At 44.1% G+C, this 17,771-nt stretch overlaps 1 protein-coding gene across 2 annotated transcripts in view; it reads left to right on the top strand.

The window, feature by feature from the left end:
- Positions 1–10,978: 10,978 nt before the first annotated feature.
- Nmdar2 (NMDA receptor 2) overlaps positions 10,979–17,771 on the top strand; it is a 40,182-nt gene continuing 33,389 nt past the window's right edge. For both annotated transcript variants that reach the window (XM_064700289.1, XM_064700287.1), the window contains exon 1: positions 10,979–11,138. In XM_064700289.1, the coding sequence (XP_064556359.1) occupies positions 11,111–11,138 (28 nt within the window). In that variant the 5' untranslated portion in view covers positions 10,979–11,110. The remainder of the gene's footprint in view (positions 11,139–17,771) is intronic.

Raw genomic sequence — 17,771 nt, 5'->3', positions numbered from 1 at the left:
CACCCCCATAACTTGGTCAAATTTCATCCGATTTTTACGGGGTTTGGCTTTTCGTTCATGGTTTTCCCTCTAGATTAATCTGGCATTCAAATCTGAACACATATTTTTTAGTCGAAAATTATGTCAAAATCTTACCCCAAGAATCCTCTGTAGACATAGGCCGAAATTTCCCACCCCCTTAACTTGGTCAAATTTCGTCCGATTTTTGCGAGGTTTGGCTTTTTGTTCATGGTTTTCCCTCTAGATTAATCTGGCATTCAAATCTGAACACACATTTTTTAGTCGAAATTCATGTCAAAATCTTACCCCAATCTTACTATATAGAATAGACATACATAGGTCGAAATTTCCCACCCCCATAACTCGGTCAAATTTCATCCGATTTGCCCGAGGTTTGGCTCTTTGTTCATGGTTTTCCCTCTAGATTAATCTGGCATTCAAATCTGAACACAAATTTTTTAGTCGAAATTCATGTCAAAATCTTACCCAAGATTCCTATATAGACATAGGCCGAAATTTCCCACCCCCTTAACTTGGTCAAATTTCGTCCGATTTTTGCGAGGCTTGGCTTTTTGTTCATGGTTTTCCCTCTAGATTAATCTGGCATTCAAATCTGAACACATATTTTTTAGTCGAAATTCATGTCAAAATCTTACGCCAAGATTCCTATAGACTTAGGCCGAAATTTCCCACCCCCATAACTTGGTCAAATTTCATCCGATTTGCCCGAGGTTTGGCTCTTTGTTCATGGTTTTCCCTCTAGATTAATCTGGCATTCAAATCTGAACACATATTTTTTAGTCGAAATTCATGTCAAAATCTTACGCCAAGATTCCTATATAGACTTAGGTCGAAATTTCCCACCCCCATAACTCGGTCAAATTTCTTCCGATTTTTACGAGGTTTGGCTTTTTGTTCATTGTTTTCCCTCTAGATTAATCTGGCATTCAAATATGAACACAAATTTTTTAGTCGAAATTCATGTCAAAATCTTACCCCAAGATTCCTATATAGACATAGGTCGAAATTTCCCACCCCCATAACTCGGTCAAATTTCATCCGATTTGCCCGAGGTTTGGCTTTTTGTTCATGGTTTTCCCTCTAGATTAATCTGGCATTCAAATCTGAACACACATTTTTTAGTCGAAAATCATGTCAAAATCTTACCCCAAGAATCCTCTGTAGACATAGGCCGAAATTTCCCACCCCCTTAACTTGGTCAAATTTCGTCCGATTTTTACGAGGTTTGGCTTTTTGTTCATGGTTTTCCCTCTAGATTAATCTGGCATTCAAATCTGAAGACATAATTTTTAGTCGAAATCTTTGCCCAAGATTCCTATATAGACACAGGTCGAAATTTCCCACCCCCATAACTCGGTCAAATTTCATCCGATTTGCCCGAGGTTTGGCTTTTTGTTCATGGTTTTCCCTCTAGATTAATCTGGCATTCAAATCTGAACACAAATTTTTTAGTCGAAAATCATGTCAAAATCTTACCCCAAGATTCCTATATAGACATAGGCCGAAATTTCCCACCCCCATAACTTGGTCAAATTTCAGACAGCAAAAGCTAGATCCGCTCAGGAATAAAATGATTAGTTTAATAAAGAAAATAAAAAAACATTTTCTGACTTTAGGCAGATGTATCAAATTTGCAATGAAGACCAATGAGGAGCTTCCCTAATTATCAATTAAAGGACATTGAACAGGTGTTACATGCTATATATCTATATCTAGCCAGACAGGTGCGATTCCTTTGCTTGTTGCCGTTGTAAACAATAAATAAACGATATTTAATGGGCAATTGGGCAATTGGCAATGGGCAATTGCGAGGCACCTTTACGGACAGATAATTATGCAAATTTCATGCCAACAACAAAAAGCTACAAAACTATATTATCAGCGTCCGTCTCGGACTCAGCCTACGCGTCTCGGCCACATATTGAATTGAGCACAATTCAATGATGTGGACAATTGCTTTAATCGACGGCCCAGCCGTTGCCCTCAAATAAAAAGCAGCCTCTTCCGGCCACACGCAGCCTGTTCAGCCTTGCCGCCAGAGTTGCCACCTGCCGCTTTTTCAAATCCAGCTAAATTTCATCACAAAAATAGCTTGGAATGCCGAAAAACAATAGCTAAATACGTTAAATATTGCAACTGGCCGCATTTAGCTAGAAAATGGCTAAATTGGCAGCGCCGGCAAGCAGAAAACCAAATTTACAATATACAAAAAGCCAACAATAAATGCTAGCTGGTATAACGCCCAAAAAAAATGTGTTTTAAGCGCTTCCAATTTCGCTCCAACTATGATGATGAGGATGCTGATGCTTTGCTCTCAGTGTGCGTGTGTGTGTGTGTGTGGGGGTGGGTGTGCTTGTGTGTGCTTGTGTGTGTTTGTGTGTGCGTGAGTGCGCTTAGAAGATATGGGCATATTTTGTCGGCAATGACTATCATATCCTGCCTTCCAGCCAGCCTGCCAAGCAATCTGCGTAAGGCAAACAGAATGTGCACACACACACGCACACGCACACACACACACGCACACACATACACACACTGCCAGTTAGTACAGTTATAATTTGGAAGCAATTGCTGAGCGTATGTTTTCATGCCCGATTAGTGACAACTTAAAACATGTATTTATATTTAATTAGTATATATTACGAGCGAAAATTGAGTACTTACGTCGTTCCTTAATGTTTTCCATTAAAGAAGTTAAAGTAACTTTGAATTAAGTTAAATGAAGCTTGTATATCGAATAGATTCAATCGATATTTGATCTCAATCGGAAGCGCAGCCAACTTCGCTTCAAGCGAAATTGTGCCATTCTATAAAAAAGATGAAGTAACTTTGAATTAGGTTAAATAAAGCATGTGTATCGAATAGAATCAATCGATTCTTGATCTATTTTGAGACATTCCGTTCGAATAGAATCAATCGATATTTGATCTCAATCGGAAGCGCAGTCAACTTCGCTTCAAGCGAAATTGTGCCATTCCATCGTTCTTTATTGCTTTCTATAAAGAAGTGAAAGTAACTTGGAATTAGGTTAAATAAAGCATGTGTATCGAATAGCATCAATCGATTTTTGATCTATTTTGATGCATTCATTTTTGATCTCAATCGGAAGCGCAGCAAACTTCGCTTCTAACACAAATGTGCCATTCCATCGTTCCCAAAATTTGAATTAAAGTAACTAAGACTTAAAATGAACCGAAATATATTTTTGAGCTCAATTGAATTGTATTACCGAAGGATAAAAGACCGTTAGTTTGAGCAGCACAATGGGTATGTTGACAGCTGAAATACCCTAGCAATTAACCCAATCAAATATACAAATCGGTTTGGCTGCCAAAACTTCTTTAAAGTCTAAGAACTCGCTCGGAATTTACAGAGCTGCGGCGAGTTGTGTTGCCCTAAAGTTCGCTCACTACTTCTCTCACTCTCTCTCGCTCTCCCTCTCCCTCTCTCTCTCTCACTCTCTCGCTCTCTCTCTCTAGTCGACTGGCTGGCAGCATCTATCATAGACATGTCAACAGTCAGGCCTAATCGCTTGTCCCTGCCGCTGCTCGATCAAATTTGGCGAAAGGACGCACTCGGGGGGGACAACGTTTATGCAGGCAATTTATTAATTTACCAACGCATGGAAACCCAAGCCCAATTTCAAGACCAACACCAAGACCAAGACCAAGACCAAGACCTGAACCGAAGTCGAAGCCAAAACAGCCTGAAAACAGCATCAAAACAGCCTGAAAACAGCCTCAAAACAGCCACGACAATGACTACGATGTTGCCCATGGGCGTGGAAAGGGGGAGGGGGAGGGGTGGGGGGGGGGGGGAGTGTGTGCGCCTGTGTCAAGCAATTCTCTCGCCCTGGCTGGCGCTGCCCGCGCTCGATTCCGCAAAAGGATTCAATTAAAAAAAACGGTTTCAAAGGCAAAATGCGCATAATCAAAACAAATCAACACGTGGTTTTTGCAGCCTTGCCAGAAAGCCGAACCAAATCGAACCCGAAACGAACCAAACCCGAAACGAAACGAAACGAACCGAACCCAACGAAGCTCTGACCTCAGCGAGGGCAACTCTGCAGCGCCGCAGCTCTGCTGTTTATTCTGACCTGCGCAGCATCTCTCTTTCTCTCTCTCTCTCTCACTCGCTTCCTCTGCCCGTTACTTGCAGTGTCGGGCCGCAGCCAGTGCTGCCAGACTGTTGCACTAGTGCAATGACTCGCCATATGACTACAGCATGTGCTGCCTCAGATTTACAGCTAATTGGGCATATTATTTGCGCATAATTATTTTCTATTTTATTTTGTATTTTTATCAAACATTATTATATTTTAAACGAGCACTGGCTGCGAGGTCCTTCGATTCGTTATTTACGAAGATATTAACACAAATGTCTGGCAGCGCTAGAGTTGAGCTCGGCCTGTTGGGCAGCGCGACGGGTGGGGTCAGAGAGAGAGAGAGAGAGAGAGAGAGAGAGCGAGAGAGAGCAGAGAGAGAGAGCGTTAAAATGGGATTGGCACGTGGCATTCGCGAGAGGCTGGCCCATAATACGTATACGCAACATTGAGGGCGTTTTTGCGGCTCTTTGGCGCACAACAACCGTTACCAGATGCCCAAAAGCCTGCGCGCTCCTTTGACATTGACGAACGCAAGGAGGATGCTCCCAACACCACCTCCCCCACCTCCCCGCAGCGGCGGCCCTTCGCAAGCCTTTGGCTAGCTGCGGAGAGTAAGGGCATAGCGAGAGAGAGCGCGCGATGCCAAAAATCAAACAAATACAGCTACACACACATGCGTAATGCGTGAGAGCATCTGTATCGATGTGTGTGTGTAAAGTTACTGTAAATTTCGTAATCAGCATCAATTTTTGCTCTGCTGCCGCGGCTGCTGCTGCTGCTGCTGCTGGTGCTGCTGCTGGTAGTTAAGGCTGTGCTGATGTCCCGGGTTGGCCAGTGCCATTTCGTTGCTCGTCGCATTCAGTCCGCATCGGCATCGGCATCGGCAACGGCAACGGCAACGGCATCGGCAGCGTCGCATCTCGTCAGCGGGGCTAACACAAACGCGCGACGACGTTAACGGCAACCCAGACATAGACCCACAGACCCACAGACCTACAGACCCACAGACCCAAATGTAAACGTTAACTAGCGACTAGACCTGAACGGAACGCAGAACGAACGGCTAACCAAGTGACCCCCAGACTGGGCGACCCCTGCTGACTGCCGCACTGATATACCCGAGCAGTGTGCAAAACACAGTAAATTGTAAACAGTAAATAAGTGAATGTAAGCAAAAACGAAAATAGAACAAAAAAAAAATATTTAAAAAAAAAAACAAATAACCCGCATTTGGCAAAAAGAAACAAAAAAGAAAAATCCAAAAAAAAGTTAGCGCAAATCCAGGCCACAAATTCAGCTCGCAAATATAAATACATATTAACGTAACTGTATGTTTGTGTCTGTGTGTGTGTGTGTCTGACTGTGCCTGTACGTGTGCCTGTGTGTGCGCCGTCGTCGACGTTGACGCTGACGTTGACGTCGGCGTTGTGCGTGTCTTTGAATTTTTGGGTGTGGACTTGTTTCTTGTTTCATTTTCTGCTGCTGTTTTGTGTGCTTCTCTTTTCTCGCTACCTTCTGCCCCCCCCCCCCCTGGTCTATGCTCCGTGGTCGCTGCCCGACAACAAGAAAAGCCTAAGAGCAATAACAACGAAAAATAGCTTCAAAGTGATCAAAGTGCATGGACAAGTGCAGCTGCAGCTGCTCGCAATTTTGTTGATGTGTTAGTGTGTTTGTTTTTTTTTGTTGTTTTTTTGCCTTTATTTTTGTTGTTGTTATACAAGTGAGTGTTGGCTTGGGGCTGTCGCCAGCGCACACACACAAAAGTGCATAAATGAAATTGCTCTGGGACACGCCTCCTCCCGCAAGCCGCACCGCACCCCGCAAGCCCCTGACCAGGCCTACGTGATGTTTGTTTAATTAAGTGTCGCCTGGAAGTATGCAACACTTTTTGGTGCTTTCTCCAAGGCAAACGACACGGCTTATCAATCATGCCGTACAACAGTGTGACCAAAGTCACCAAATTTACTTTTTTTTTGTGCTTTTTTTTTCAAGTGCAGCCGATTTAAAGTGTCAAAACAAAGGCAATTGCCAGCTAAGATCAGAGGTCGACGCTCACGGATTGCCACGCCTACAATTGAAGACGCCTCAATTGTTTGTAATTGCAGCTGCAGATTTTGTCACGCACACACACGCACACACACACACACACACACATGCGTAATGTTAAAGCAAAGCGGAAAGAAAGTTAAGACAAACAACACAACAACAAAAAAACGCAGCGTTATCAACTGAATTAATTGCGTATGCTTGTATTGTGTATGTGTGTGTGAGTGTGTGAGTGTGTGTGAGTGTGAGTGTGTGTGAGTGTGCCCAGAGACAGCTGCTCCTTTGACGCTTTTTGTTGTTGCCGCTGCTGCTGCTGCTGCTAACGAATCGCGCATCATCAACGTCAAAAAGATAACACGCCCCATTTTTCTCGGCTGCCAGTTTTTGTTTTTGTTTTTGTTTTGTTTGTCTCCTTCTTCTTTTTTTTCCCCCCCTTGCTGTGCCTTTCTTTGCGCTGGCTTCTGACACGTCTGAAGCGACGACAACAACAACAACAACAAAATGGCGAAAGTGGCAAAATGGCCAAAAACTAATAAGCAACAGCAACAGCAACAATCAGAATAATGGGACAGCAACAATAAGCGGAATATTCGTAACAAGACGCACGTTGACAGCGGTCGACGCACTCTCGATTTACGACTAGAGAAAGGTGAAGGACACTGAGAGAGGGGGGGGGGGGGGGGGGAGCATGACAATGGCTGGGAAGGCTGCAGAAATTGAAAGCAAAAGCCAAACTGGCAACAACAACAACTGCGCCGACCTTTGCCTACTGCCTAGCGCTAGTGGGCGTGGCAGGCTCTGCATCAAGTTAAATAGAAAAACTGTCAAACGGCGCGCTAACCCTTCTTCTTCTTTTTTTTCTCATGTGTATGTGCGACTGGGGCGTGTGCGTGTGTGTGTGTGTGTGAGTCGAGAAGCTGTCGCGGAGAATTGTTGTGGGTCGGGCCGCAGTAAAAGTCATAAAAATGACAACGAAAGCAACGCCAAAGGACAGTTGATAATGATAAAACCGCTGCAGGAGCAACCGTGGCACAACTATGGTGGGGATGCTCGACTAGACAATACCTCGCACTTGACGCTAATCGAGAAGATGTCGCTTGTAACTGTGGATTGACTATATTTGCGCCTAGGTGTCAGATTATTGTGATTGCAGGGTATGCACATATTCATTAGTTAGTCAGGATGCTCGACTAGACAATACCTCGCAGTAAACACTAAGAGAGCAGATGTCGCTTGTAACTGTAGATAGACTATATTTGCGCCTAGGTGTCAGATTATTGTGATTGCAGGGTATGCACATATTCATTAGTTAGTCAGAATGCTCGACTAGACAATACCTCGCACTAAACACTGAGAGAGCAGATGTCGCTTGACTCAAGACGTCTGTCGCACGACATTCCATGCACGATTCTAATATGAGGACCACTTAAATTTCTCGCAGTTTTAATTTGGGTGCGTCCACTGTACAAAATGAAATTCCATATCCGGCCAAAAGCGCTGTGAATTCATTTCACGTCCGATGAACGGGACACTTAAACTACATGGGGCCAAGACAAACGTGGGGGGCAGCAGGTACTACACATGGTTATAGTGCAGAAATCGGAGGGGGGGGGGGGAACGTAGCCTGGAGACCGGAGGAACAGGAGCTCGGAGGCGAATGGCGGCTTTTATTTGGTTTTCATAAGATACAATTTATTGCTGCCTTGTCATGAACGTACGTACATATAGATGAGTATATCGTATAAATACGTACGTTGTGTGTGTTATAAATTCCTCTTTTGTCGCTGTCGCTGTGTGCGTGTTTATAACATAGGCTCAGACGCTGGCATAGACATAGACATAGACAGCAACAACAAAAAATAAGATATAGGCGAATAAAAGACAACGCATTTTATGGCCAGCTTGTGTATGCTTGTGTGTGTGTTGGTGGGCATGTGTGTGTGTGTGTGTCTATGGAATGGCTGTGACCTTCTGTGCCTTTGGCTATATGCAGTTGTTGCGGCTTAAAAAGACCAACCAAACAGCCAGCCCGCAAAAGTAATCACTGCTTTGTCCCGCTACATTGGGTCAACAACAAGGAATTCACACACACATGCACACACAGGCAGTTATATGCAGACGTTCGGCTGCTTATCGACAGCAACTAAGTGGGGGGAAAAAAACAGTGTTTAAGGCAGTGCCAGTCACTCAAAACGCCCAACAAATTGGTGGGTGGCCAAAAGCTGGCAGCCGACAGTCAAGCAGCCTTAGTATCAGCAGCATCCAATACCAGTTGCCAGCTAAGAGTTCCAGTGTCAACAGCAACGCCCTCAGCTTTAGCTGCAACCCGAACAAACACGAGTGAAGGCGACAGCAAGCAAGGCCGACAGCCGCCACAACGGCACAATGTGCTGACGTAGAAACGTTGGCAAAACACTAACCCAACCGCCCAACCGCCCAAGCACTATGACCCACTAGGTCCCACTAGGCCCCACTAGGTCCCACTACGACCCACAATCTAAAACAGCAGCCAAGCCAAGCAGCAGCGGCTACGCCCAAGCGAAAGATAAATAACTTAAGGCACCTAGCAATATTTCGAGAACATCAATGTCAATAATGCTTATAGCAATATTCATGCAAATAATAATCATAATGATAATAACAGTTGGAATAATAAAAATTATAATAATAATAATGATAATGATAATAAATAATAACAATATTAATGAAAATAATAATCATAATGACATAATAACAGCAAGAATAATAAAAATTATAATGATAAAGGTTAAGGTAAAGATAAAGATAAAGATAATGATAATGATAATGATAAAGATAAAGATAAAGATACAGATAATGATAATGATAATGATAATGGTAATGCTAATGCTAATGCTAATGCTAATGATAATGATAATGATCATGATAATGATAATGATAATGATAATGATAATGATAATGATAATGATAATGATAATGATAATGATAATGATAATGATAATGATAATGATAATGATAATGATAATGATAATGATAATGATAATGCTAATGCTAATGCTAATGCTAATGCTAATGCTAATCACAATGATAAATGCTCATGCTAATGCTAATGATAATGAGAGCAAATTTGCTAATGCTAACCCTACTGCTTAGGCTAAGGCTAGCCCTAATTGGAATAATGGTCAAGGCTAACGCTAATGCCAATTCCAACGCTACTGCTTAGGCGAAGGTTAACTCGAATCTATCAATGCTAATGCAAATGCTAATGAAAATGAATAGAAGCGGAATAATACGCATAAGTATGCAGAATGTCCAAAACCAACAACCGGCAAATTGAAAGCCAGAGGTCAGCCGCATGCCACACGTCCACAATAATTGCATTCGTGCCACGCTGCACGCTTCAGCTGTAAATCAAGGACAGCCAACAGGGACAAGAAACACTTCGTGGGTGGGCGAAAAAAAAAAAACAAAATTAATTAAACAAACTTTGCCAAAGTCAAAGCGACACATTAAAGCTCTCACCTGACACAATTTATTAGCAGCAGCCGCTGTGTGTGTGTGTGTGTAGTAGATTTACATATTTCTGTATACGTTTACATTCATATTCAGCGTAAATTGAATTAATCTCTGAGCTCATTTTGCTCCAGCTAAGCTGCCGCAACAGCAGGAAAAACAACGACAACAAGTGCCACCTGTGCGCCCATAAATAGAAGCACTTCACAGTGGGCCAAGCGGGCGACCAGGCTGTCAGCAACAACAGCAACAGCAACAGCTGCAGCTGTCAATTGCCCATGCTGTTGCTGCCATTCAACAACAAGCAACAAATTAGGGACGGAAACGGAAGGCGTCAAGTCGTTACAGCTGCTGTGTATGTGTGTGTATGTGTGTGTGTGTGTGACTTTTACTTGTTCGTGTTTAAAATTAGCAATGCACACTGAAGGCAGTAATTCCAATAAGTTAGACAACTCTAGAACTTTTTTATAGATATGCAACTGTTGATGAACCCAATCCATCCACCACAAAAAAAAAAATGAACAAAGAAAAAACATAACTCTAAAAAGCAAGTGGATAATCAGGTGCTGATGCTGATGAAATGAAACCCAAATGAGCTGAAATCGGAAACGAAGGCAGCAATAAAAAAATCGAGAACAGCAGCAGCAGCAACGCGGGGCAACGAGAATATTTAAATTAAATTAAATATAAGAGCGAATATTGGTCTGGGTTATGGTCGAATCAATGCGCCATGCTGTGCAGCAGCAGCAGCAGCAGGACTACAGCAACAGCAGCAGCAGGACTACAGCAACAGCAGCAGGACTACAGCAGCAGCAGCAGCAGCAGGACTACAGAAACAGCAGCAGCAATATTAACAGCAAACAGCTGGGGCGGGGCAGCAGCAGCAAAACAAAAGTAAAGCTGAAATGTAGAAGAACAAGAGCAACATTCGCTGCCAAGCCGACTGACGGCAGCAAAAAGCGTTTCATTGTCGCCGATTCCAAAATGTCAGCAACAGCAACAACAGCAACAGGCGATGCTGCTGACAATTGCCATATCAATGGAGCATTAGATATTGGCGACAACAACAACAACTGCAACAACTGCAACACTGCCAGCAACAGCAATAGAATTCACAATAGCAATATAAGAAGAAGTTTCAGAAAGTCGTCGAAAATGCTGCGCCTGCTGCCACTTTTGCCACTTTTGCCGCTGCTGTTAATATTGAATGGATGGCCGTGCAGCGAGGCGCTGCGGCTGACCAATGGCGGGAACAGCCTGAGCAAGGGCGTTGGCGCCAACAAGGAGCAGCTGAATATCGGCCTGATTGCACCGCACACGAACTTTGGGAAGCGCGAATATTTGCGCAGCATTAACAATGCGGTCACCGGGCTAACAAAGACGCGCGGCGCCAAGCTCACCTTTCTCAAGGACTACTCGTTCGAGCAGAAGAACATCCATTTCGATATGATGTCCTTGACGCCGAGTCCAACCGGTAAGTGTCGCCCATCTCTCAACTCTCTCACACACTAGTTCAACAGTTTTTGTTTGTTTTCGTCCGGTTGGGTCCTGTCCCAGTTAGGCTTTCAAATGCGCCAACACGACACAATTTTAATTAAGATTCGTCTTGGGCGGCTCTTATACCCCGTGTCCATATTGACAATGGGGTATATCAAGTTATTTAAATGTTGTTTCTGGCATATAGCACGCGAATTATGTTTAATACATTCGAGTTTGTGCTTCCGAAATCGATAAATATCGATTTACAGTCCCCGTGATTTGAGCATAAGAACATCAATCATCGTCAATCAATCAGTCAGACATTTAGTCAGTTAGTCTGTTATGCACTCAGTCAATCAGTTGAAGAGTCAGTCAATCGGTTCAGTTGGTCAATCATCACTTAAGTAGTCCGTCCGTCAATTGGTCACTCATTAAGCCGGTCAGTCATACAGTCAATCAGTCGGGCAGTCAATCAGTCACCCAGTATATCAGTCGGTCAGTCAATCAGTCAGTTAAGCTGTCAATCAGTCAGGCAGTCAATCAGTTCGGCAGTCAATCAGTCAGGCTGTCAATCAGTCAGGCAGTCAATCTATGTATGTCTATATGTATGTCAGACAGTCAATCAGCCAGGCAGTCAATCAGTCAGGCAGTCAATCAGTCAGGCAGTCGATCAGTCAATCAGTCAAACAGACAGACCGCCAGTCAGCCAGGCTGTCAATCAGTCAGACAGTCAATCAGACAGGCAGTCAATCAGTCAGGCAGTCAATCAGTCAGGCAGTCAATCAGCCAGGCAGTCAATCAGTCAGGCAGTCAATCAGTCTGCCTATTGGCAGTCAATCAGTCAGGCAGTCAATCAGTCAGGCAGTCAATCAGGCAATACATATATTAAGATATAATCACATGTGCATATTTCGCAGCTGATTGCAGGGTATCTACTAGTTGGGCCACTCTTAACTGTGCAAGTTGGTTGACTTGAGAACATAAGCCCAGGTACATGGAACCTTGCTACAGTTGACCAAGGCTCTGCAACCCCATCCCCTCCCCCTCCCCCCCTCCCCCCATTTACCGTCCTCTGGTATTTAGAAACTAAAAGCTAAGATGAAAACGGTCTAAGAAAATCTAGAGTAAAGCCATGTAGTGGGCGTGTCTGTTGGGCGTGGCTTTGCACACACACACAAAGAGCACAAATATACCTACATAAACACACACACACACACACACACATGCACGCATATATATATATATATATTTATACCCTAATATCCATTTAAAAACTTTGCTAATTAAATGAGAGCGCAATTCAGGGTCGCATAAATCCAATTCGCCGTTTAATGTGCATATGTGTGCGTGTGTGTGTGTGTGTGTGTGTGTTATACATATACATGTGTGAGTGCATATATGTGTTTATAAATATATATAAATGTGTGTGCATGTACATTCAGCCGTAAAAAATGAATCTTGTTATGCCCGCTGACAAGTATAAAGACTGATTGAGTGTGCCTGGCTGCTGTGCGTGTGTGTGTGTGGGTGTGTGTGTGTGTGTATGTGTGTGTGTGTTTATTTTACTCAATATTTCGCAGTCTAAGGCAGTCGAACGGCCGAACCCAATGATTATTGACAATATCCCCGAACCTATTGAAAATGTGAAGAGGGGTATCACGATTTTGTGCAAATTTATGTAACAGGCATATAAGGTATATATTCTTGATCAGGTCCGTCTGCCTGCCTGCCTGCCTATCCGTCTGTCCGTGTGAACGTCTCGAAAAACCTAGAGCTTGAATTCTCAACAAATATCGATTTTCAGACGAGATACTTAAAACTAATTATAGATTCCAAATATTTCATCAATTATTTCTACCTGAAAAAGTCTCAAAAGTCTTACAAATTGATGAGCTGAAAATTGAAAATTGCCTAATGATCGGCCTCCAAATACCGAAGTTAATTAGAAACTGGAAGATGAAGCACAGCAGCTCCGTAAATTGCGAATTAAGCGTATTAATTATATGCATGGTATGGAGGGAAACTAGCAAGGAGGCCTTCAGGGTATCTCAGCGTCGGGCATGCCCGTTGAGAGCACTCGAACTTGTTTCTTGCCGTTGAATAAATTGATAAAACAAACTCAAACAAACGAAATTTACATGATGTTTAATGTTTATTATTGGATGGCCATGGGCATAGACTGAAGATGGGCCTGGAACTGGAGCTGGAACTGGGCCAGAGACTTGCCTGGGCCGGAGCCTGGGCCTGGCATGTGGGTACGCAAATTACAACACATAACAAATGTCTGACGACTGATTGTCTGCTGCGTCTATGTGTCTATGTGTCTATGTGTCTATGCGTCTATGTGTGTGTGTGTGTGTGTGTGTCTATGCCAGTTGGGAATTTATAATGGTTTTCTATTCCACAGCACGCACACCCTCGCATATTTCTAACAATAGACGCACATGCGAGCTAGTCGGCCTGATTTGAATTTCAGGCTCTGGCACTTACTTTGGTTCCACTGATTGCTTATATCTTGTTTGTGCGCAATTGAAAACTGAGCTGAGTTTTGTACCCAAATCAAATCTTTCAACAAAAAAATAACAAAAAAAAAACGAGAAAGCAGGGCTAACTTCGGCACGTTGAAGATTTAATACCCTTGCAGACCCAACCTTTTCATAATGCCCGAGAATGGATATTTAAATATTTAAAAATACAAAAAGTTGTTCATACAAGAACCTACTTTTCGACCGATCGTTCCTATGGCAGCTATATGATATAGTAGTCCGAAGTAAATAAGATTTTGCATAAATGTAGGGAACATAGTGAAACTTATAAATGGCGAGTTTGGTCAAGATATCTAGAAAAACAAAAAAGTTTTCCATACAACAACTTAATTTACGACCGATTGTTCCTATGGCAGCTATATGATCTAGTGGTCCGATGTTGATAGGATTTTGCATATACATAAAACTCATAGTAAAACTAATATATGCCGAGTTTGGTTAAGATATCTTAATAAACAAAAAAGTTTTTTATACAAGAATCTACTTTTAGAACGATAGAAACAGACGGACAGACAGACAGACGGATGTGGCTATATCGACTCGGCTGTTGATACTGATCAAGAATATATATACTTTACGGTGTCGGAGATGTCTACTTCTATGCGTTACACATTTCGAGACAAAATCATAATTCCCTGTGCAAGGGTATAAAAAACATTTGCCGATTTTCATGTGGTTCATTTGAAAAGAAATTGTGTAATAATTGTATGGAAATTGAATTCGTTTCCAGACCCAACCAAAAAACACTTCCCAATTCCCAACTGTTTATGGCGCTGGCAGCGCCTTTGTTCAGCATTTTGACGGGCTGACTCAGTGGGGCATTCGATTGAGGCCCAGCTTGATCCCGGACACATAAAGCGTCGTTGACTTGGCCCGAGAACAAACAATGCAACAGCTTCGATCTAGCTGACAGTTTATGGCACAGAGCACTGAGAGCAACGAGTAGGTGACCGACTGGAAAATACCCGCACCCACAGCTCAGCTGCCTTTAAAAACATTCTAATCTTATAATCTTTGCGCTCGACAAACATAATTTTTTTTTTTTTTTTTTTTCTTTATTATATTTTGTTTATTAAGAAATCTGGTATCCTGTTACTCTATGTTAGCAACTTTTATCAGAGTGACATAATTACTTAGCTTAGCGATGATTGTGGTTTTACAATTAGTTTTACAATTAGGTTAACAGATTACAGAAACATATTTTGATGTAATTAACGAAGCTTGTCACCTATACATAACGATCGATTAGGTCGGTTGGGTAGGTCCTCTTCAGTCGCCTTCTTCTTCGCCTCCTTAGCAGGCTCCTCGCCAGGATGTTTGGATGGTTGTGGAGCTTTGTTGAGTAGCTCGCTGCTTGCCTGTTGACTACGTCGCCCACCATTGGAACCTTGAGGTCCTTGGCGATGTCGCGTGTGCGAATATACCATTCGGCTCCAGTTATTTTGCGCAGGGTTTTGGCCTGAATGATGCGAATTTTGTTCAGGTGTGTTTTTGCAGCTATACCGTAAACTTGAAGCCCGTAACGCCACACTGGGGCAAGGATTACCTTGTAGATAAGGACCTTGTTTCGGAGCGAGAGTTTGTTTTTGGAGTTGAGGAGCCAGCTCATTCGCCTTATCTTAGATTTGATGTTGCTCGTTACTGCAGAGACGTGCTTACTAAATGTAAGTCGTCTGTCGAGAGTGACACCTAGGTACTTGTGTTGACGATATTGCTCTAGAAGCTCACCATGAAGAAAAAGTCCGGGGCATGAGTCCTTGCGTAGAGTGTGGGTAACCGTGGCGCATTTTCCAGGGTTCACTGCGATGTTCCATCTACAAGCCCAGTTTTCAAATCGCTTAAGGTATTCCTGCAAGAGGTCAGTTGCCACGTACACACATTTGTTTTTTGCAAGGATTGCCGTGTCGTCAGCAAACGTGGCCACCAGAAGGTCCTGCCGATCATTCCGTCTGCTTGCATTTGCTGTGGGCATGTCATGTGTAAACAGGCTATATAGCGTGGGACCCAAGACGCTGCCTTGTGGAACGCCCGCTTTTATGCGTTTGGTTTGAGAGGCTACTCCATCCTGCACCACTTGAAAGGTTCTCTCAGTTAGGAAGCTCGCAATGGTGCTAAATAGCTGCGGATTTAATTTGTCCTTTATCTTGGAGAGGAGTCCTGCGTGCCACACCCGGTCAAAGGCTTCTTGGATGTCGAGGTATGCTGCCACCACATACTCTTTCCTGTGAAAGCCGTCCAAAATATAATTTGTGACCCGATGTAGTTGCTCAGGGGTACCGTGTTTGAGTCGAAACCCAAACTGGAACTTCGGGATCAAGCGTTTTATTTCCGGGGTATCCAGGACCCTTCTGAGGATGCACCTTTCCAGAATCTTACCAAAGGCAGGCAGGAGGCTGATGGGGCGATAGGATCCCAGTTGATTAGGGGGCTTTCCGCTCTTGTGCAACATGATTATATGTGCCTTCTTCCAAGCCACTGGAAAGTAACCTAGCCGAAGAGCTGCATTAAAAATGGCGACGAGAAAAAGCACCGCCTTGTATGGCAGTAGCTTGATTGTCTGGTTGTCCAACCGATCTTCCCCAGGGGCTTTGCTGCTTTTTAATCTCTTCATCTCCTGCTCTACTTCTTGGAAGGTGATTGGCGATACAGGGAGTGACATTTGGAGTGGCGCCTCCAGGATTTGCGCGACTCGCTGTATCCTTCCATGCGATGCGGTCTCAAACGGCTTGAAGCGCTCCTCCAGGTTGCAGGCGAAGGCTTCGGCTCTGTCCATTGGTGATCTGGCCCAGGTGTCATCGGGAAGTCGAACGGGGAACTTTGGCGCAGCTTGCCGCTTGTATCGACTGCTAAGTTTCCACAGCGCGAATTTGGAGCTCTCGTCTGCCGTTGCTTCCTCCAGCATGGTGTCTGTGGCATTTCTTTTCGAGATAATCAGCTCCTTCCTGACCCTGTTAGCAATACGACGATAGATCCTGTCAATCGTGGGGTCCTGGGTACGGACATACTCCCTCCTCAGTCGCTTTTTTAGGGCGAGAAGACCTTCCAAGATGGGGGAAAACGTCCTTGGCCGCTGGCTTGTAGGGGCTGAGTAGATATGTGCGGGCGCAGCGTTGGCGGCTGCGGCATGTACTTGGTCCAACAGGGTTTGTACTGCAGCGTCGACGTCCTCAACTGACAGAATCTGCGTGTTTAGGTTGATCAAGCTATTTAGTTCGGCCTTAAATCGTTGGATGTTCGACCCAGGGAGGACAAGCCTGCGCTTTTTTGGGATCCTTTGTGCAGCCGTGTTGATCGTTGTGAGGAGTGGCAGATGGTCGGAAGATAGATCGTACTCTTCGCGAACCGATAGTACGCTGTTGGGGATGCCCTTGAATATAAAAAAGTCGATACAGGAAGGCGTACTTTGCCGGTTGTACGGAAAGTGGGTAGGTCTACCGGTGGCCAGTACCTGGGCTGAGCAGGGAGTGAGCGCCTCATGGAGCGCAGTGCCTCTGCTGTCAGCTCTGTAGTTTCCCCACAGTCTGTGCTTAGCGTTGAAGTCGCCTCCAACGATGAATTTGGGGCCAAGCTGGCCAAACAGAGAATCAAATTCCGCTCGGTTCCAGGGGATGTTTGGTGGTAGGTATGCTGCCGCAACGAGGATTTCGCCCAAGGGAGTCTCCACCATGATAGCAGCCAGCTGTGTGTCGCTGGAGGTCACTGTGTGTAGATGGTAGTGTGCTAAATCCTGCTTTGCCAGCACTACAGCACCACCTCTGGCTCGTCCTGTAGGGTGATCCGCACGGTAGCAGACGTACCCCTCCATTGTTAGGTACAAGTTTGTGTGCAGATGTGTTTCTGAGATGAGCATGATGTCTACATCATGCTTTTTCAGAAAAAGCTTGAGCTCGTTAGCATTTTGGAGGATGCCACGAGCGTTCCACGATCCGAGACGTAACTGGGTAGCCATTATTTGCGGCTTTTTGGGAATCTAAGCTGCGGGGAACCTTGCGCATCCTTTAGCTCTTTAATGCTAACCAGAATGGTTGCAACTGCGGCATTCAGTGCTGCAATGGACTGCTGGAGGTTTTGAAGGATGCCTC

The sequence above is a fragment of the Drosophila montana genome, unplaced genomic scaffold, assembly GCF_035044405.1.
Source record: "Drosophila montana isolate Dmon_TW-CO22-7 unplaced genomic scaffold, ASM3504440v1 contig_1688_1, whole genome shotgun sequence".
Classification (NCBI taxonomy): Eukaryota; Metazoa; Arthropoda; class Insecta; order Diptera; family Drosophilidae; genus Drosophila; species Drosophila montana.
This window is presented reverse-complemented; position numbering and strand designations above follow the sequence as displayed.